Raw genomic sequence first — 21,334 nt, forward strand, 5'->3', positions numbered from 1 at the left:
TTTCACTTTGCCCAATGGTTTTTGGAAGAAGGAAGAAAGGAAGCTTTTATTTATATACATATATACACATACATACATATATATATATATGTATATGTGTGTGTGTGTGTGTGTGTGTGTGTGTGTGTGTGTGTATATAAAAGAAAGGCAGGTAAAGGAGTGGGGAGGGAGGAGGGAAAAGGAAAATCTCTATATACATTCTTAACTCCCCAGTTTTTTGCCAAATACTAGATCTGATTCTCTCGTGGTCAGTTAGGTTTCTGAAGTGGTTACATTTTATGTGGTTGAAAACATAAAACTTAACTTCTTCCGAATCAAGCACCCACTCTGCATGTGCTTGGCGTTATAGTGGTCTAGTTACAGAGTGAGCCTCTGCTCTAAGGGGCTGAAGGGCAGTGAGATGTCCTGAGTCTTAGCAAGTGCAGGTGCAGGCGCCACCCTCCGTCTGGCCAAGGAAGGGAAATTAGAGGTCAGGGAGGCTTCCCAGAGGAGCCTCGAGTCTGATGCACTTGAGGTAGGATTTCTTTTGCTAGTCTGACAAGGAAGGGAAGGGTGTTCCCCTAACAGAGGGAATAACATACTTAATGCCAGAGAGATTTGGCAGACTTGAGGAATGGGAAGTGGTTTGATGAAGTTAGAATCACTTGTTTCCTAATCTTCTTGACCTAATCTCCAGTTTTTTAAGAAGCATAATGTCCCTTCTTGCAGACAAGGTTTGTCTATTGTACACTTTTTTTGCAGGTTACCATCCCAGAGTTCCATCTGTTGTCCAAGACGATTGCAATGTCTCATGGTGTCTTCCTTCAGAAGAAGCTTTTTTTTTCTCTTAAGAAAGAGAATTAGTGGGCATTTTACCAAAGAGAGAAAATCAACTATTTCTCCACTATTGAACATATACTTAAAAACAACTGGACTAGTACTTTTTGGTCCTACTTTTCTTATTGAAAATATACTCCTCTTTGTCCTTAAAGATATCCCCCCACTGAACATATACCCATTCTGAGCCAAATGGAGTGTTCTTGTTGTCTTGACTCATAAGTAAATGCAATTGGTTGGTTTCAATAGTTTAATCCTTGCCCTGTGATTGTGTCTTATCATTAAAGAACACCAATTTATTATTTGGAAAAGTGTTTTGAAATGAATAAAGTTCCCTTACTTCATGGCAGTTTAATCTGCCCTATATCTAATCCTAGGCTTTCTTCATGAAAGGTAATTTGTATAAACATCATTACTTTCATGCTCCTGACATGACTGTTTTTAAATTTTACAGACGATACCAGAAATTACAGAAGATCATGAAGCCTTGGTAAGAATTTCTAATCAGTCGATACAGATGATACAGCACTTCCTTCTTCTCTGCATAATTAAACGCTGTCCTCTGATGGATTGTGTAACTGTGTGTCTAGATATTTTAAGTGATTTTTTTTTGCTTTCTTTTTGATGTTCTTATAAACAGGTTCTTTAAAAATTTATTTCCCTTCTCTTTTCGCTTTGTGGTAGAAAGAGTACTTCATGTTTGTAACCACAAAATGATCACATCAGGATTGCTACCCTACTCCTGGAGCAAGGCTAGGCATAATTTTATGTATTACTTTAAACAAGAGCTTTCTTTTTTGTGGCCTGTGTGATGTTCAGAGTCAAAAGTCTTTGATTTTTTCAGTGCCTAAGTAAGAAAAAGATCCGCATTTAAAAAAGTTCAGGATTGAAGTATGGAATGAAAATTATTTACTTTGAGTCTGAGAAAGTCACCTATACATTCAGTGAATTGCATGGTATTTGTGTCTGGACATCTCAAAACTTCTTTCTTAGAGTAGTCCCTCTTCAGTGTCTTTACTATCCACTAAGCAAGGTGAGTCCAAATAGGGCCTAACAAATTCTTTATAATAGGCTGAACAAATTTCCATTTTGCCAAATTGTTAAGCGTACAGTCTCAGTTTGAGAAGGCAGACTGAATGGCATCTGAAAATGTGCACCTTATTTTTTAAGCCTTCAGAGAAGAATGCCGATCACCTTCAGCATGTGATACTGGTCTCGAATCATTCATCTTCTCCTACCCCTCCCACTAGAAAAAGTATTAGTAGTAGGAACTGTTCAGTTATTAAAATCTAATAAAATAGAAATATTGGGTAAATATTGGGTAAAATTCTAGGGTAAAGCTGCTTAAATCTACTTTTGATGTGCATTTCTAATAGGGTAGAAACATTTAACGGTAATGGCAGTAGAAGCCACCTTTTATGAGAATTTACTCTGTCCTGGGCTGCCTCAATGTTGACACTCATTACTTCTAATTCACACTATATCCACCACACAGGATTAGTAAAATTAGCATTGTTTCCTTCATGCAGAAGTTAAAATGAGGTGGTGGGAGTTAGGATTCAACTGATTTTTTTTTCTCTCTCATACAGTTTGCTAATGCAGAAGATTTTTTGGCTTTGAAGCCAAAACAGTTTCTTAAAACTTATCTGCCAATAGTTTTAACCCCTTGTACTAAAGATTGGGAGTAAGGTGATATGCTCACTTTGGGCACGTCTAGTCAACATTGTACTGGAGTTTTTAGCCACAGCAATATGTCAAGAAAGAAATAAAAGATAGAATGATCAGAAAGGAAGAAGTAAAATCAATTCTATTCATAGAAGACATGACTGTCTATGTAGAAAATCCTAAGGAAGCTACGAAGAAACTGCTAGATCTCATCATTGAATTTAGCAAGTTTTAGGATACAGCATCAGTAGATGAAAGTGATGTATTTTTATATGTTAATAGTAAACAACTAGAATAAATAAAATTTTTAAATTTCCATTTATAAAGTATCAGAATCATAAAATTCTTAGGAATAAAATTCAATATCTGTTCAATGCAAAATAAATATATCGCTGAAAGAAATTAAAGAAGACTTAAGTAAGTAGAGAATACACCATTTCATGGATTAGCGGACACAATATTAGATAGCAATTCTCCGCAAACTAGGTTCAGTGCATTACAGTCTAAAAAGAAATTACGAGCCAATCCTAAAACTTAAGGGAAGTGCATAGAACCTGGAATAGCCAAACTAGTCTTAAAGCCATAAAAATCAACAGAGTTGGAAGATTTCATTAACTGACTTCAAGACTTTCAATAAAGTTCGTTATTAAGACAGTATGATATTGGTTTAAGAGGATAGACTGATCAGTGGAATAGAACAAAGAGCGCAGAACTGATCCACAGTTGAATTTTCAACAAAGGAGCCAAAACACTTAATGCTGACATAAGTCATGCTATGGTTGTGAAGGCTGAGGGAATGTCTAAAGGGCAATTTAGAAATCCATACATTTCAGCGTATATATGTTTTACCACAAGCAAAAGAAAATACTCAGAAAGCCTCAAAGGGCAGAGCAGAACTGTATTTTTTAACTTTGGCCATTAAGGATATATTCCGTATGATTTATTAGTAGTTTTGCAAGTGGCCTTTATTTTCATCTTATCTGCGCTTCTCCCTTGGACACAGCACCCAGTGGAAACATTTGGAAGCACTATTCTTTTTATAAAATTAGCAGCATTAATTTAAATGCTTTGAGACTGGCTGAATTTTGTTGAAATGAAGATGGTCTCCACTGAATTGATGAGAAACATTTATCTGAATCCTTCCAGCACACGTGGTGTGTTGGCTGTGGCACGGCTCTCCACCAGCATGTCAAATTTGCAGTCGGCCTAATTTGTGGCAATCGGTACTGCAAAATCTTTAGCTTAGCACTTTATAAGAAACAAGTAAACAAATAAAAATGCTCTTGCATGCGCCATGTGGTTGCTTTATACTTGTAATCCCTTTAACCTTGATCTTCTGCATTAGGACTGGTTTCAGAGACAGGGCCTTAGCTCCTTCCTGCCTTCCCTCTTCGGAATCTGAATCACTCCTGTGGCAGGGGAAATAAACATCTGTGTCAGGGCTTGATAAGAGCTTTTATAGCTGCCTCATTTGAAATGAGGCGACTGAGTCCTTTGATTCGGAAGGTAATAAAATTTTTGTATGGTTATCCTTTCCCTGCAACTGAGGATTTGAAGTTGAGTTCTGAAAAAATTCTCCTCATAGAAACCTAGTATGCCATCCAGCAACCAGTTATAATGAATTATATAAGTCATATAAACACTATATGTAGTATAGTATATATGTATGTGTATTATATGTTTTATATGCATAATATATATTATATATAATATACCCACATGATATATATAATACATAATATATAACATAAATATATGTCTAACATTATGTCTATATATGTGACATAATAAGATTATATTAATTGTAATCCTTTTATATGTACATAATGTATTTTATGATACGTAATATATAACATATAAATATAATGTCTCATAACATTATTTATATCTATATAGTATGCAAGATTATATATATGTCTAAAAACATATCATAAAGCATATATTATATATGTAAATATATAAAACATTATTAGATATATTTATATAAGATAAATGTAAATTATATACATTTATATAAAATGTTATTTGATGGACCAAGAGAGTGATCCTTCCTCTGGGCACCTGGCATGCGATTTGAAGAGCTTCTCTCACTTACCAGCCGTTCACACTAATAGATGATTACAAAACACAGAAAACCCATGCTGTAGTCTCATGGAAGCTAGCATCCTGGCCCCAAAAGCAGCTTGGAGATTTGGAAACCAAAGGATACTCTTTCTCTTTTTCCCCATCTTATCCACAGGTCCTTGCAGCCTGTCTGAGGAGTCTGTAGGCAGAGTTCTGAAGCATTTGAGGAGGGACTATCCCCAGATGTAACCAAGGCCATCTGGATTATGAATCCATTGAATGAGGAACAGAGTCATTTTGCCTTTGGATAATTAGAGAGCATAAATACAATTTTTCTTTTGCTTTTAAAGCAGTTAATGAAAACTAATATCATCTTGAGTCCCAGCTACGGGGAATGTAAGATGGGTATGATCCCAGCTGTATGCACAATCCTTTCTCTCTGCCTGTCCCAGCGCTTGTTCTGAGTGACACGCAGAGGCAGTGTTTGGCACTGTGCCGAGACCACGGCGGCTACCCTCCAATGTCGTGTGGGTGGGAAACTTTCAGAAGTGGAGGTCTTTCGGCATGCCAGCTATAAACAAGTGGCAACCATTAGTTATCATGTGGTGGTTGTTTTTTCTTTTTTCAAGTTAAAAAAAAAGTGCTAATATTGTTTACCACTAGCAATAATAAAATAATAAATTAGCTAATATTGTGTACTGCTAATACTATACATTATTATGTAATAATGTTTTCATGGTAATACTAATGCTTACATAGTCTATTAATAAATCTTACTAATTGCTTTTATTTCCTGACATTCTTATTTTCCTGAGACAATTTCCATTTTTTTTTTTCTTTTGCAAACTGGTGTTTGGATTTTTCTTGTGACTCATTGTCTGTAGAAAGAATCAGTCTGGAATTTTTATGTAACCTTTCTGGCTACTCTCTCTAATCCACTTTCCACCTGCCTTTCTACTTCTTTTGTTCTCTCCTTCAAGTAAGTTTGAATTTTCTGGTTTGGAATGTCTTTCTTGGGGCATGGTCCTCTGATGCCACCTAGGGGGCACCTGTAAGACTGGGATTGCCTGTCTGTTACTCAGAAAAGCCTTTATTTATTATTTTTTTAAATTAATTTTTAAAATAAAAGTATAGTCAGTTTACAATGTGTCAATTTCTGGTGTACAGCATAATGTTTCAGTCATACATACACATGCATTTATTTGTTTATTTTTATTTATTGATTTTATTTTTTTAGAAAAGCCTTGTAAAAACCAGTATTTGCTGCTTTTCTATCTGACTTAAATGGTTTGGCTTTCCTTGCAATTTTTTTTTTTTTTTCGGGCTCCAAGGACAGAGAATTCTTGATACAATGAAGACAAATATTTGAATATCATGGGCCTTCTGTACCTTATAAAAACATCGCTTTACATAATGATAATAACTAACATTCACATGCTGCTTTCTATGTGCTGCATACTGTTTGGAGTGCGGCAAGGATGGTAGCTCGTTTCATTTCCCCAGCAATCCTCTGAGTGAGGTACCACCACCACCACCACCACCACTGTCGTCCTCGTCTTTCATAAATGAGGAAACTGTGTCAGTGACTTGCCCACCTCTGCTGCCTGACTCCAGAAACCACCCACTTCACCATTTCTACCTAGTACATGTCATCCCCTCTGATGTCTGGTGGCTTTGGGTCACTGTCCTTTCCTGAGAGCCGCTTCCTCTTTTGTAAGTTCCTTTTCAGTCTCACAGCTTCTGAGGTGATGCAGAATTTCCAAGGTCCATTATTGAGACTGGGCTGAGAATACAGGGAAGAAGGGAAATTGCAACGCTGTTTTAGAAGAAATATGAGCCTGTTTTTATTCTGTTTATTGAAAGGGGTTGGAAAGATTCAATCTAAACATTTTATGAGACTTTGTGGTATAGCAATTGTGATATATATGAATCTACAGATTAAAAATCTGAACAGCCAGTTTTATTTTTAAAAAGTCAAGCATCTGAATCAGTGAGGTTACACACAGTGTGGAGATCCTGGTGGGTATAATTCAGTGTACTTGAAGAAAGAGTATTTATCTTGAGAGTTTTAAGGCAATATTTATTATGATGATAATTTACAATAAAGGTGGGTTTCTGTAAAAGATTCTCAGCGTTGTTTTGAAAGCACTAGAAAACAGTGCTGACCCACTTGTGAGACCTTTCCTACAGCCTTACAAACCACAGCAAGTCTATGGCCAGCAGACAGTTGTTATCCATAGTGTTCTAGAAAGATATTCTATAAAACCTATTAACTAAACATACAGTGCTGGCCAGTGTGACATAGAAATGAATATGCTTACTTACATGTATATTTGTATCCATGTATATGTGTGTATACACTCACCCAAAACACATACACACATATGTATAGACCGCATGAATCCTTTGCAAAGTGCTAATTCTATTAATAGAATTGTTTCTAACCTTCCCTGTTGGATACGCAGGGATAATAAAAGAAGCCCACAGCCCTCGTCCTAATTTTTGTTTGCTGGGAAGCTTCTTTAAGCGATCATCTACTAACTGCGTATATGCTACACACTTTATTAAGTGCTCTACAGGCAGCCCTGCGGTTAAATAGATAACACTATCTAGTTTTTCAGCGAAGAAGACAGAGGCTCAGAGAGATTAGTGACCTGCCCAGAACAGCACAGCTCACCTGAGTGACAGCGTGAGCCCAGGAGGCCCACAGAGGCCCTGGCTTCCCTCTGAGAAGCCAACCTGACTCTCTTCTACTGACTCAAGGACGCAAGGACGTTGTCTGCGGCCCAGATGCTCATCCCAATGATCTTTACAATTCTGCCTGTATTCACCTTCCTAAAGTTTTCTCACTTCTCTTTTTCCTTGTGCTCAGCTCTTGGGCCCAACACCCTTATGCCTCCTTGTGTTTTCCAGCTTTGGAGACATGCTGTCCTTCACCCTGACGGCCTTTGTGGAGCTCATGGACCACGGAATAGTGTCCTGGGATACGTTTTCAGTGGCGTTCATTAAGAAGGTAATTCGGATCGTGCTTTTCTAGGTTTAAATCACTTCCTTCTTTTATAGGTATTTTTCTCTCCTTTAACCATATTTTGTAGTTGTTTCCTTTAGTTCCTTCTGTTAAAGAGTGAGTGTGATTTTTGATAATATTATGTATGTGTGGATCAGGGCATCTAAATTCTATGTGAAAATGACATGTTCTCCCCACCGGGATAATAAGGGATTGTGCGTGAGAATCCATAGTCAAGGGGAATCAACGTAACATGTTGTTAAAACTAGAGACGAGTCTGCTGAGTCACTGTTCTGGACTCAAGACTGAGGTAGAGTTCCTGCTGTCCTTCCTGAACCTTCTCCCCTCGAGTAGCTATTCAGGAAAAGGGAAAGAGGCAAAATATACTGATTTCTTACAGGACTGAGTTTGAAGCAGAAAGATAAAGAGGAGTGCTTGGGTCCATTACCCTCAGGCAGAGTAAGCCTGCTTTCTTGTAACCTTGGTGCGTTAAATGTCTCCGGGATCAGCTAGTCTGACTAGTTCCTCCTTCCTTAGGAGAAAGCTAACAAAGGGACAGGCAAAGGTGGACCTGGTGTGGGGAGACAGGATGGAAGAGCGCTCCCTCCACTGTAATACAGACACGCCTGCAAATTTACAATTTTGTTTCCAGTCTTATAAGCAAAAACGAGTAGCCCTGACTTTATAACTATTACATTTAGTATTAAGTCGAGAATCATTATCATGTATTCATTTGTTAACTTATTTTTCCTCTCTTTGTGAAATGGTTTATAAATGTATTGGCATCATTCTTCCTGCTGTTTTGGGGGAATGAAGAGATGTTTGGAATTCATAAATTTACCTTATAGGTCTAAATACCTGGGAAGCGTCATCTAAAATAAAGAATTTCAGAGAATCTGTGTGAAAGCTTGGAAAATCAAAGCAAAATCCAGTATGAATCACTTGAATTTTTAAAAACTTTTATTTTGAAATCATAGTAGACTTATAGGAAAGTTGCAAAAAAATAGTACAGAATGTTCCATATGCCCTTCAACCAGCTTCCCAAATGTTAAGATTTTGCATGATAATAGTACGATTGTTAAAACTCGAAAATTCATATTGGTGCAATGCTATTACCATGCTTTGATTTCACTGGTGTTTCTACTGAAGTCCTTTCTCTGCTTAAGGACCTGATCCAGATCCAAGACTGCATTTAGTTGTCATGTCTCCTCAGTGTCTTCCAACCTGGCAGTTACTCAGTTGTTCCTTATCTTTCATGACTTTGACAATTTTGAATAATACTGGTCAGTTATTTTATAGGATGTCCCTCAGCTTGGGTTTGGTATTTCCCCATGGTTAAATTAAGGTTATGTGTTTCTGGCAAGAATACCAGAGAAGTACTGCGCCCTTCTCAGAGCGTCACATTGGAGCACGTAATGTCAATGTGTCTTCTTATTGGTGATATTGACCTTGAGTACATGGTTGAGGTGGTATCTCCTGGGTCTTCCCACTGTGAAGTTACCTCTTTTCCTTTTGAACTTCACCAACATCTTGAGGGAGACACTGCGTTGAATCGAGGGTGTTGGGAACCGAAGCCCTGCAGACTGAACGCCTGCACAATGCTGCCTGTTTATTTCAGACAAGAACTGATTGGGAAACCAGGGCCTTCTTAACTCACTTCTGAATCCCTTTTTCCTATGTAAGGGCATAAAGCCAAGGGAGATGAGTAGTGGGCACACCTAGAAAATACGCAAAGAAGGGTGAGGCTTCTTTTTGCCTGTATTTGTCAGTGGCATGAATTGCTTAAAAAAAAAAAAAGGAGAAGACCAAAAAGACCATAGACAAGAAAGCCAAGGAAATTCTGATGTGTTAGGAAGTGCTTTCCTTCTGTGGTGGCAGGGAATGTAATTTAGAATTTAGAATACAAATCCAGAGAACAAATTGCTGTATTCTGTCTTTCCAGGATAAAAGTCTAGAGAAGCAGGTTCAAATCGGAAGGTACTGTCTTTTACAGATTTTTTTATACTTAACACATTTTTTAAGACTTAACGCGATTTTTAATTCATTCTGAATTTATGGCAGGCCTTTCTTTCCTACATCCAAGTCACTTTGCTTGTCTGATATTAGAGCCTCTTTTGCTATCAAGACGACACTGTTCTGAATGTGAGCTCCTTGAAGTCACGTTGTGCTTTCACGAAACCACGTTATCTTTTTTGGTCCCCACAGCAATCCTTTGCAGAACAAAACAGATAGTCTTGTTGTTCCTGGTCAGGAGACGAGGATGCAGTGGCTCAGGGAGGTTTAGTGAGATCATAGGCGGTGGGGTGTCGTCAGTCCCCCAGGTCAGGGCTCCCTCCCCATCGTCATGCACCTGTGCTCTGAGTGATGGAAAGAACAGCACCGGAGGAACAGGCTTGTTGAGCCAGCACTGCCTCTGGTTCAGCCCTGACCGACCTCACTGGTGTAGAGTTAAGTGGTTTCTTCTGCTCTCTGCTCTCCTTGGATCTCCTGTATGCCCCTGTTCCTGCACTTACAACATTTCTGTGAAGGTTTTGTTCTTTTGACTGGCTCTTCCAAGAGACTAAGTGTCCTTGGGGGTGGAACCACAGCTTTCTTCAGGACTCTATCCTCAGGGCCTGGCGCAGACTAAGACCTTAATGCATTTTTGTGAAGTGAATGAATGAAATTTGCTTTGGAAGCATTTTTTTTTTTAAACTCTAGCACTTGGAGAAGAAAAAATATACAGTGCCACTATTAATTTCAGGATATTGCAAGTAAAACTTCAGTTATGAGTGGAAAGGAATTACAAAGCTGTCTTTAAATAATGTGAGTTGTGGTTAGAGAATGACAATTATTTAATTTTCTGTTTATGAAAATGGTATTCATTCACTGAAATTAAATGACAAATCATATGAGATCTAAGGAAGCAAAGACTAGCAGTCTTGAAAGTTTAAATAAAAAATTATTAAATATTTTTCAAAAGGTAATACATTTAATAAATTCTGTGTCCTCATTCCTGGTCATCCTGTTTCCTTTGCATTGCTGCTTAGATCTCAACTCCTTATGCGAATTTAAAAAATGGTCATCAGAAAATGACTTTATAATTGATAGTTTTTGTAAAGGTTAACTTTTTTATTCATTAGCTGGATCAAATTCAGCACTTTGACAACCCAGGAATTGTATGCAGGCAACTGTCTTCTAAATGGAGCTTTATCCAGACAAAAACCAACTCGGAAATGCGCTGACAAAAGATGCTTATCTCTGTGGTCCAGACTTGGCTTCCTATTAATGCCAAATTCATACCCCTTTGGAGAAATATTTTTCCCTGCCAGCCCCAGTCGCCTTCTCTACTCTATTTTGTTATGTGTGGATCTAGAGTCTAGTTTAGAAACTTTGTCTGCAATAAGTAATACCATTTCACAAACACTTGGAAACTTGAAATCCCTTGATGTCAATATAGAGTGTTGTTGCTTTTTTAAAGACTTGGCTACTTAGGGAGAGTGTTGGAAGGCGTGAAGAAGAAAGAAATGAAAAAGAAAAAAAAAAGCCTAACCTAGAACTTTCTGTGTTACGAGTTGGTTTTCCCCTAGCCAAGTATAACATCAATGCCTTTTCTTGGAAGGAAAGTTTTATACAAATGTTCTTGAAACCTTAGCTCTGCGGGAGGGCCTGGTTCACCCTGCAGTGTTTTCAGGGCTTGGATAAACATCCAGCCAATTTCAGTTTAGAGACCCAGTAATTTTTGCCTCTTAATGGGCCTCTGCCCAGATAATTTAAAATATGGAAGTGGAACTCCATGTTCTCCATGGATCTTTTCAGTTTTGATAACATGGGGTAATTTTAAGATCTCATTCTCTTTTTTTGGTGGGGATGTTAAATTATTATTATTTTTAATGGGAGAACTGGGGATCGAACCCAGGGCCTTGTGGATACTAGGCACGTGCTCTACCACTGAGCTATACTCGCCCCTAAGATCTCATTCTAAGTGATTCAAAGAAGTGTTTATGTGACTTTAATAGTTTGTATCGATTCATGCACTGTGATACCCCTTAGCTTCTTAAAAGTCACCCAAATATTCCTGTGTTTTATTCAGTTAACACTTTTAAATGAATGGAAGCAAGTGGAGATAATATGTAATTATTGCTGACTCCTCTTACCTCTTCTTCTCCATGATACAGACCTACTTTCAAGAAGCTGTACCTTGACTGGTTTAGGCTGGCTCGCTTGTATTGGCCAAAAGTACAGTAATGGAGCTGGGAAAAATTTAAAGGCGAAGGAATTCATCATTGATTTTGGGGAGGACAAGCGAAATTAAATTTTAACCAGACAGTCTCTAACATTCTGTAGCTATACTACGATCTATGGTTTTAAAACTAGACGAAGAAAATACCACTTACACATTCATGAACTGGTACATGCACTAGTCAGGAGCCTGTCTGCAACCATCATGTTGGTTTGATCAGCCCTGATGCCTTGGTTATTAGTACTCGTTAGAAGAAAATGTTGGTTCATTTAAATGTCTGGTTAAAGCCACTGACAAATAAGGCAAAAGATAGAAGTTAGTTTTGAAAAAGGACTAGTATCTCCTATAGCATTGTGCATCTGACTCTCATGGGGTGTGTGCCCGCTCTCTGCCAGGCAGCACGCAGCTAAGTGCGCTCCGCAACATTTTGTAATCTGCTCTAGGATTGCTGAAATGATGAGAGCTGTGTCAAGGGGAGAGCTGAGGTAATGGAAAAGGTTAATTTTAAACAATACTTTGTTGAAGATAAGGGACTGGTCTCACGGGAGAGAAATATTTAAACACGGCAAATGGAAATGGAATATGCATGTAGGATACAATGTCTGAATTAAAGCAAAGGCCACGAACTATTTTACCGCCACTGAGCAAGCCTGTTGGGAGCAGGTGAGAGTTAATCATTTACAGAGAACTTTAAAATGCCTCATGAGAAAGGATACTTCATATCAGGAAAACACTGAGAGTCCTGACTGAATATTTCCAAAAAGGAAATACTGTCAAAAGGATATTTGTGGAAGTAGAGGGTACATTGTGTTAGAGGGAAATCTTGAATATAGAGGAAACTGAAGAAGACGCTGTCTTACTAACCCAGGAGTGAGTTGGGCTGTGGACCAGTTGTGCATATACAACTGAATGTGTATCAGAGCGGGGACATCACAAATGTGTTCACCAAGATAGACAACAAGGAACTGGGACGATTACTCACTGATGATTGCGGCAAATTTGGGAAAAAGTGGTACTTGAGAAGGGAGGATTAAGAGGACAATGAGGTTTATCTTTAGCTCATTTAATTTTAGGCTTTGTTGGAATATCTCAGGGGAGATATACTTTTGGATGCCAAGAATAAGCACTTAACATATTTCATAGTAAACAGCTTTTTATCTGTCTGTCTATGCTAGCCCATTAGGTCCTTGAAGCTAAAAATCATGTGTGTTTGCTCATCTCTTGATTTTTAGATCCTAGGTCAGTATGGGCCTATTTTATGGCACAAAATCAATACATATTACTTGAAAGAATGAAAAGAGGGGATGAGGGCTGCCTCGAGGGTGGGGGAAGGAGTTTGACCATAGACTCTCAGCTGGAAGATTCTCCATGGAGTCTTAAAGGTACATCCAAATTTACTAAATGGAGACAAGAAAAGGAGCGTGGACGGAGAGGAGAATTAGTGCAGAGAAATCAGAACTATTCTCAATGCACTTCTTTGTGAGTCCTTCAGTTTTTTAATAAGTGCCAAGATTTGTGCTGGGACAATGAGGAACAGTTGGAGTGGTGGTGGTGGGGAAGTCAGGGAATGTATATTCTATTTAGAAGAGATCTAAGTGAGCTGTTAAACCATGAGCACTGTATGAGGGTAACTGGATTTTTGTCGGAGAAAGATGGTCTTAGAGAAGGAAAGGTGGTAGCCTGGTAGCTGTGATAGCGGAGCAGACCCAGATGGTGAGGATTAAAGTGAGAGCTTGCCAGGGACCGTAAACACATTGGAGAAGTTTATTAGCCGTGAAAGGAGCTAAAGCCATCTTTTGAGAACCTTAAAATTCTCGTACCCTTCGTGTAGTTTGTATTATAAAATAATAGCTTTTGGGAATAGAAAATCACCTCCACTTCTTCATGTCATTTATTTTGCACCCCCTGAGATCCAGGTGTGTCAGGGCAGAGAGGGTGTTGATACCTGTACCCTCCACTCCTACTTTCACTGGGGAGTTATTGTGCGAAAAACAGTTGAGATGATAATTGTAAGTTGCCATGAGCCTTTGCATTCTGTCTTGCACGAGGATGGAGAGAGGATGAGGAGAAGGGGTCGATGGAACAACAGAAAGGGAGAAATTAGTGTTGACGGGGGAAGCAATATCAATTTGTCATGGAATCAAATTATTTAGCTTCTAAGAAAGCAGTCATGATGATGATATAGTAACAGCATTTTAGTGTGAGTTGTCAACAGACAGTAATAACTTTAATGAGGCCTCTAAAATAAAACCTTTATAGTACCCATGTGTTTGGGTTACTGTGATCCATTATTCTAACCCTTATTTTACTTCCCTCTTTCGTTGTGATTTATTATGCTGGAGGCTTTAGTGATTAATTCCTTAGGGAATGTATTTTAGAGCCTAAATGATTATTTCAACTTTTAGTACCTCTAATTGAAATGTTTTTCCTGTTTGCTAAATTTGAGAGAATGAGAAGAATTTATTTTAACCGTAAGAAATTGGAAGAATGGGGGGAAAGAGTGTTTCATTGAGGAATAAAAAGAGAGTAGCCAGTGCCTGAAAAGTGGCCAGTTGAACTGTGTTGACAAGTGTGATTTGTGTGCGTCCCTTAAGAATGTAACAGGATCATAATAAGTTCACAAAAACCCTGGATCGTGTGGGTAAGTGAGTAGCCTGGAAATGGAAGAGAATGACTATTAGCATATGTTGAAATTATTATCTCAAAGAAATAAAAACACAAAGAGTTCTTACTATCTATGTGTTCAAATTGTCTACCCCCGAAAGCTGAAACTCAGAACCATTCTAGAAACACCAGACAGAATAACTCTTTGAAGCTGTCTCCTTTTTAAAAACTTCCGTGACTGAGTTAGAGAAATAGGATATAAGTCGTGCTTTGTAATAATACCGTGAACAGTCATCATTGACTCCACGAGGTTCTGGCTCGTCTGCCATAGTTCCAGGTAATTTTCATCCTCAGTGTCTGGTGTTTCTTAAATGAGTTCCTGATTTACTTGATTTCCTCCCTTCTCTATGCCTTTGCTCTGCTTACCATGAGTAGTCAGTTGTGTCTGGCTTGGCTTTTCAGATAGCAAGTTTCGTCAACAAGTCAGCCATGGATGTCTCCATCCTGCAGCGGTCCTTGGCCATTCTGGAATCCATGGTGCTCAACAGCCACGACCTCTACCAGAAGGTGGCGCAGGAGATCACCATCGGCCAGCTCATTCCGCATCTTCAAGGGTGAGCAAGATTGATGCCACCCCTGCGGGGAGGGAAGATGCATCTGGCAGCCAGCTGCCGTAATGCCCTGGGAAAGGTTTCGTGTTCGTTTTGACTAAATATGCAGAAAAAGAATCTTGATTTGGCGTATAGTCAAACCATGCACAACACTCACCTCCCGTTGCACTGACATGGTGCAATGATTCTCACTTCCCCCTCACTCACTCACTCCTGCCTCTTCTTGGCCTTGTTCTGTCCCCAGTGCCTGTCTCACTAGGCACTCAGTTCTGATGACTGTTGGTAGACATCAGTAGAGTTTTGCTTTTAACAAGACACAATAGGACAATTTGTGCCCTTAAGTTCTCAGCAAAATTTTTATCCTTAATCATAAAAAATAGTGTTTTCTGTGCTATAATGATGATTTTCATAGTTAATTAGATATTTTCAAAGCCAGGCTTCTTTCTTAGGCTCCAGGTGATTATAATGACCTTCTTCTTGTATATTTTACAATATATGAATTTTTTAGAGGCTTAAGCTATGAGATAGCTGCCCTAGCAGCCTGCAGTCTTTGGGAATCTCTCCTCTCCATCCTTAGGTAACTAGTAAGGTTTTCTCTGATGCTACGAGCCCCAGAAGGACCCCGTGTACAATGCTACTTTATCAACTCAAGTGTTTTAGATTGCAGGTGGCCACAAGCGTCCTGAGCTAGCTTACACAGGACAGGGAGTTTATTGAAAGGATACTGGGGCACTTTATAGAACCGAGGAATGACTTAACTAGCTAAGCCTTGGGAAGGACAGAAACTACGGCCTCCTTGGAGACCTCACAACAGGCCTTTTCTCTAGTGTATTGGCTGGCACGAATGTGACTTGGCTGCCAGTAGCTGCCGCCCCTGGTCTCTCAGGTCACATTGGCAAATTCTCGAGGGGAAACCTGATTGGCCTGTTTGGGTTGGGGGTGCAGGCTGGGGATGCGAGGGAATATTCAGTAGTTCTCAATATACCAGAAATGTTGACTACGCATTTATAATATAAACTACCAAAGTGCATTAGGTGTTTCCTTCCTTTGGAGGGGGGATGGTGACTAGAATATAAAATTTTAAGTCACATAAGCTATAAATTATGGCCTCAGGGAAAATTACCACAGGCTCTAAAATGATTTTGCGTGAAACCTCTCTGGAAATAATACCAGTTTCACGTCCCTGAATGTGAAATATATCAACTTTATAGTCTGTATCTTTTCTCCGAATCTCGAGGGCATCATTGTGCATTTACAAGTGCGCTTCTCCAAGTGGAGAGCTGCTTTTTTGCCAAGCACTGTGCTAAAGATTTTATGTTCATTACCTCATTTTAACCTAAAAGCAGCCCCTTGAAATAAGTGTATTCCTACTCAGTGTTACAGATGAGGAAACTGTGGAGGGACACCCCGTAAGCTTACCCAAGGTCACACAGCCAGCCTGTGGGGCTCTGGGCTGAGAATTTCATCCTGCCAAAAGCTGTGTTCTAAGCTCTGCCTCTCCCTAAAATTATCTGTAAGTGTAGCTCACAGGCCACTGCTCTTTGTTCGTGTCTTGGGTCCTTTTTATTGACTATGCAGCTTACATTAGATCTTTGTTTCGTTTGGGATTTCTGATTTCATTCCTGTGAAAAGCTGATTTGTAGGCATAAAAACTTACCTTTCTTGTTATTTGAAAGTTTCTAAATGGAAATAGATTTTTAGAATATGTAATATTATTTCCATGGAGACAAAGCAGCTTCCTTTATTATAATAAGCCCAAGCATGTGGGACACCCAAGTCTATTCCCAGATATACTGCATGCATCGGACAGAAAATTACACACACACACACACACACACACACACACACACACACACACACACAGACACCACGTACATACACATTCCCTGATCCAAATTTTTAACTCTAATAGAAGAGACGAGGAGAGAGCCAGCTGGCTGCCTATCCCTTCCAGATGATCTCTGAGCAGCGTATTGTCTGACTAGCAATAGTAATTGTCCCCTCACTGCGTTTCTAGCCTCGTGATGGTTGAAATACATTTTCAGTGCCAACTGCGTTTTCTAGGTCCTGCCTTTCTCTCTCACCCTTTTTGGGGGAGATGATCATGATCCTTATCAGGGCCTAATTCAGGAGTAGCCTCTTCTGACTTTCTGTATTGTTCTGTGCTTTACAGATCAGATCAAGAAATCCAAACCTATACCATTGCAGTGATTAATGCACTTTTCCTGAAGGCCCCTGATGAGAGGAGGCAGGTAAGTTGCATTTCTTCTGTCTTAAAGTCAGTGCCCAGGGCTGACAACCTTTGGTGCAGAGAGAGCCCTCCCCTTCCCATCTCGGGAACTCCTGGGGGCTCCCTGCTGCTCTGTGGTTTGGCTGGCTAGCCTACATCATTCAAAGATCCAGAGGGAACTAGGTGGAGATGGGCGAGCCCCTGTCTGGTGAAAAATGTCAGGAGTGTTCCAGCTGTAGAGCCCTTTCATCACAGGAAACCCAGTAGAAAAGCCCAAAACAAAGAGACGAAAGAAAGAGGAAACTCTGCCTCTCTGGTGGACGCAGAGTTAGAAGCCCCTGTCATCTTTCATCACTGCACCCATCCTTCTACTGGATACTCACTGGGGTGATGGTGGTGTTGCCTCCATCCACCTGATGAGGAAAACTGGACCCTGAGTGTTGTCACGCTTTGCCAGGGAAGGTGTGAGATGGGAGGTGAGAGGACCGGAGGGAGAAGATGCAGAGTGCAACCAGGGTTGAGATGACTGTTCATATGTGTGAGAGGGGCTCTTTGCTGGATGATATTTCTGCTGTCCGTGTGTGGATGTGGCCCGGGGGACTGAGCAACTCCCCTCCTCTCCTCTGTGCAAACAAGAGGAGGGAATGTAGATGTACCTACGTGAAACTTACCCTTTGACACTGTCCTTTGTAGATCTTTGGTTCTTCTTCAACTCAGGGAAGTACTGTTATAAAGGGGCTGTGGAAGAAGTAGACTTCTGCACGTCTTAGAGTTTGGCTCAAAGTCCATTCATGTTTTGCTTTTTTTTTTTCCAATCAACATAGCATACTGTTACCTTGGTTACAATTTACTTCATTTAAAAACTGGGTGGAAATATGAGAACTTTCAACCTTTAGAAAGTGTACTGGGGAGCTTGATGACAGTTACCCATAAACTGTTTTGGAAGAATTTAGAAAGCTAACATGCTACTGAACACCACGTCAAGAATTTTATTTTTTTTTACTTTATTTTTTCGTTGCCAAGGATTTTAAACCTCAGTGACTAAATATGAGGGTTTCTGGTTTGTTTACTCATGCCTGGGGGCTATATTTGCAAACTAAGTAGAGTGACTTTATAGTTTCCTGTGCTTTTGGTTTGGTGTTGGCTGGAGCCAGGAGGTACCTGCCCTCCTTAAGCCTGTTCTCCAGGCTGGATTTTTAAGGATGGCTTTGCACATCTTAAGCAGGACCATAGGCAGGTTTTCTCCTTTCATATTTACATCTAAACACGGGGCTCACGATAATTCCCAGCAGCCCAGCAAATTGCCTGGCACCTCTCACAGGCACACGCCTCACATGGGCAGCACGTGCACAAGCCTGGCATGAGCAGTGAGAAGCTTGAGCCTTCTGCTGGTTGGACCAAGGATGCCTGGCCAAACCACCTGGCAGCTGCTTGTAGAGCGGGATCAGGAAGCCTGCATTCTGGCCTGGCTTCTCAAGACTTTGCTTTCCCCTGTGGCTAGATTAGAGGAAATGAAAACTCATGCCCACCCCAGGTGCTATGATTTCACTTGAGTCTCTGGGATCCAGACAAGAGTTAGATGCGTACACCTTGCATCTTCCTGTCACACCAAGAACTACTATTAATCTGTTGAATTGGAGTTGAATGACCATGGAGAAACAGGAAAAATAGATGCCAGTCCATACTGATTCTAGGGCAATGATAACAATGAAAATATAATGAGATATTATTTTATTGGGAATACCATTAACATTAGGTCTGTATTCTGCTAATTAAATCTTTTGTCAGGGGGTATTGGGTTCTATGATACTGATACAACACAGTTTGGCCATATATTGCTATAATCCTAATACATCACCAAGGCTAGTCTAATAACATTAAATCATTTAAGAAAACAATTCACCTAAGAAGGATAGAATGTGTATAATTCAGCAGAAAACCTGGAGTAATGTAGAGTATTATAGTGATTTATTCTTTGAACTAAAAATGACCATGCTTGTCCATGGAAAATTAACTTGGACTTTATAAACTCTACTGGAGTTGAGATGAGTCGGTGACTATCGTTTGTCAAGAAAAAGAGTATTTAGATACACATTGCTATACATAAAATAGGTAAACAACAAGGACCTACTGTAAAGCACAGGGAACCATATTCAACTTCTTGTAATGAGCTGTAATGGAAAAGAATCTGAAAAAAATATACGTATGTATGTATATGTATAACTGAGTTAATTTGTTGTACACATGAAACTAACATTATAAACTGACTACACTTTAATAAAAACAAGAATTAAAAAAAGGAAAATTAAGAAAAGAAAAGGAATATTTTGATTTTTGATTTTTAAAAATTTTTTAGTGCATTAAGAGAGAGTTGGCTCTAAAAAATGATTTCAAGTTTATGATGAAGAAAAGTTTGTTATTATTTTCTGAGCATCAATGGAGGCCTGCAAAGCAGAAGATCAAGCTAATAGGGAAACTTACCAAAGCCAATCATCAATGACAATATTTGAGAGTTTACCACATGCTACGCTGTTTTTGGTGTTTTATGTCATTTCATTTAATTCTCAGATCTATAGAAAATCTTATTATTTCCATTCTTTAAATAAGGAAATTGAGAGTCCAAGGGAGTAAAGAACTTGACCAGGTTGCTGGGCCGATTCAGAGCTGGAATCCCCACTTCATCCCTGCTCTTATCTGCAAAGCATCCCATTGAATGCCAGTCAAGGAAGCATCACCTGCAGAATGACCTTGTATTTGCCTAGGAAAGAGTTTCCTGATGCCTGGAAGACACCAAGCCCGTTTTCTCCCTCCAGTTAGATTAAAACATATCTCAACACTTACTTATTGGATTTACAGGAATACGCCTTTTTGTTTGTCTTTTTAAAACATTTGGACTTTCGATAAATTACACTTCAGTCAAAATTTTTTGCTTACTTCAACATCTCTTTCTGACTTGGGGCCAAACACATTGGTCAGACTCCATTATCTGGGTTTTCTTTATTTTTCAAAATGTGCAGAATGAATTTGGAAGGATTTTAAACACCTATACCTTATTTCTGCTTTTACTGAAGAAAAGTCCTGCCATAGTTAGATCTTGTTACTTGGCAGGCAGAAGTGGGTGATGTTTTTGTTTCACATTCATTGAGTTGTGGATTTCACTGAAATTTGTTGATTTCTTTTTTTTTTTTTTTTTTTTTTTTTGCAATCCGTTGCATTGGCCTGACTGAGAGAGGACAGCACTGGGCCTGGGCCTGGGGTACCCCTACCTCCTCTGGGGAGGGCCCCCTGTCAGCCTCCCTGGGGGTGGGGGATGGGGTCATGCTTTCTCATGTCCCCCAGATATCAGAGATTCCCCCCTTTTCCTACCCAAATAAAGGGGAAAGGTGCTTGTTTTGTGGCAGAAGAGATTGCTGTTCAGTGAGCCAAAGGATTCTTTTTCTTTCAACTACTCGTTATTCATTTTATTGTTCTCATGTCAATATTGGCCAGATCCCTTCCACATTTCTCTACAAATATGTATAGTTTTGAAAAGCAGTATTTAAAAAAAAATCCATTTTTAGTTAAAAGATTTGGTAGAAAAATCAGAGAATGCAGATTCCAAAGGAAGAAGTTTCCATGATTGCAATCCCAGAGAGGGAACTCCTGCACCGACTCACATCTGCGTGACTGTCACGGTGCTACATCCTGCTTTGTTCTGTGCCAGGACGCTCCTGCACACATCATCTTCTCCCTAGATGTGATCATAGTGCACGCACTGTTTTTTTTTAAACTGCTTTTACAACCAAACAAGATTTGGTGGCCAGCTTTCCGTGTCAGTATGTCTGTACAAGCAGACCTCGTTTTACTGCACTTCACTTTACTGCACTTTGCAAATGCTGTGTTTTTTACAAATTGAAGGTTTGTGGCAACCCTGCAACGACCAAGTCTAGTTGGCACCATTTTTCCAACAGCATTTGCTCTCCTGGTGTCTCTGGTAATCCTGCAATATTTTAAGCCCTCCATCAGCGAAAAAAGATTATGACTCTCTAAAGGCTCAGATGTTGTTAGTGTTATTTTAGCAATAAAGTATTTTTAAATCAAGGTATGGACGTTGTTTTTTAGACATAATGCTATTG

The 21,334-nt window shown here is 39.4% G+C and overlaps 1 protein-coding gene across 9 annotated transcripts in view; it reads left to right on the forward strand.

Annotated features, from left to right (window-relative positions):
- Positions 1-21,334, forward strand: part of ELMO1 (engulfment and cell motility 1) — a 491,764-nt gene that overhangs the window by 162,966 nt on the left and 307,464 nt on the right. For all 9 annotated transcript variants that reach the window (XM_010955409.3, XM_045516965.2, XM_010955408.3 and 6 more), the window contains 4 exons: positions 1,271-1,306; positions 7,459-7,558; positions 14,841-14,992; positions 17,163-17,241. In XM_010955409.3, coding sequence (XP_010953711.1) covers positions 1,271-1,306; positions 7,459-7,558; positions 14,841-14,992; positions 17,163-17,241 — 367 coding nt within the window. The remainder of the gene's footprint in view (positions 1-1,270; positions 1,307-7,458; positions 7,559-14,840; positions 14,993-17,162; positions 17,242-21,334) is intronic.

Source organism: Camelus bactrianus, chromosome 7 (assembly GCF_048773025.1).
Source record: "Camelus bactrianus isolate YW-2024 breed Bactrian camel chromosome 7, ASM4877302v1, whole genome shotgun sequence".
Lineage (NCBI taxonomy): Eukaryota > Metazoa > Chordata > Mammalia > Artiodactyla > Camelidae > Camelus > Camelus bactrianus.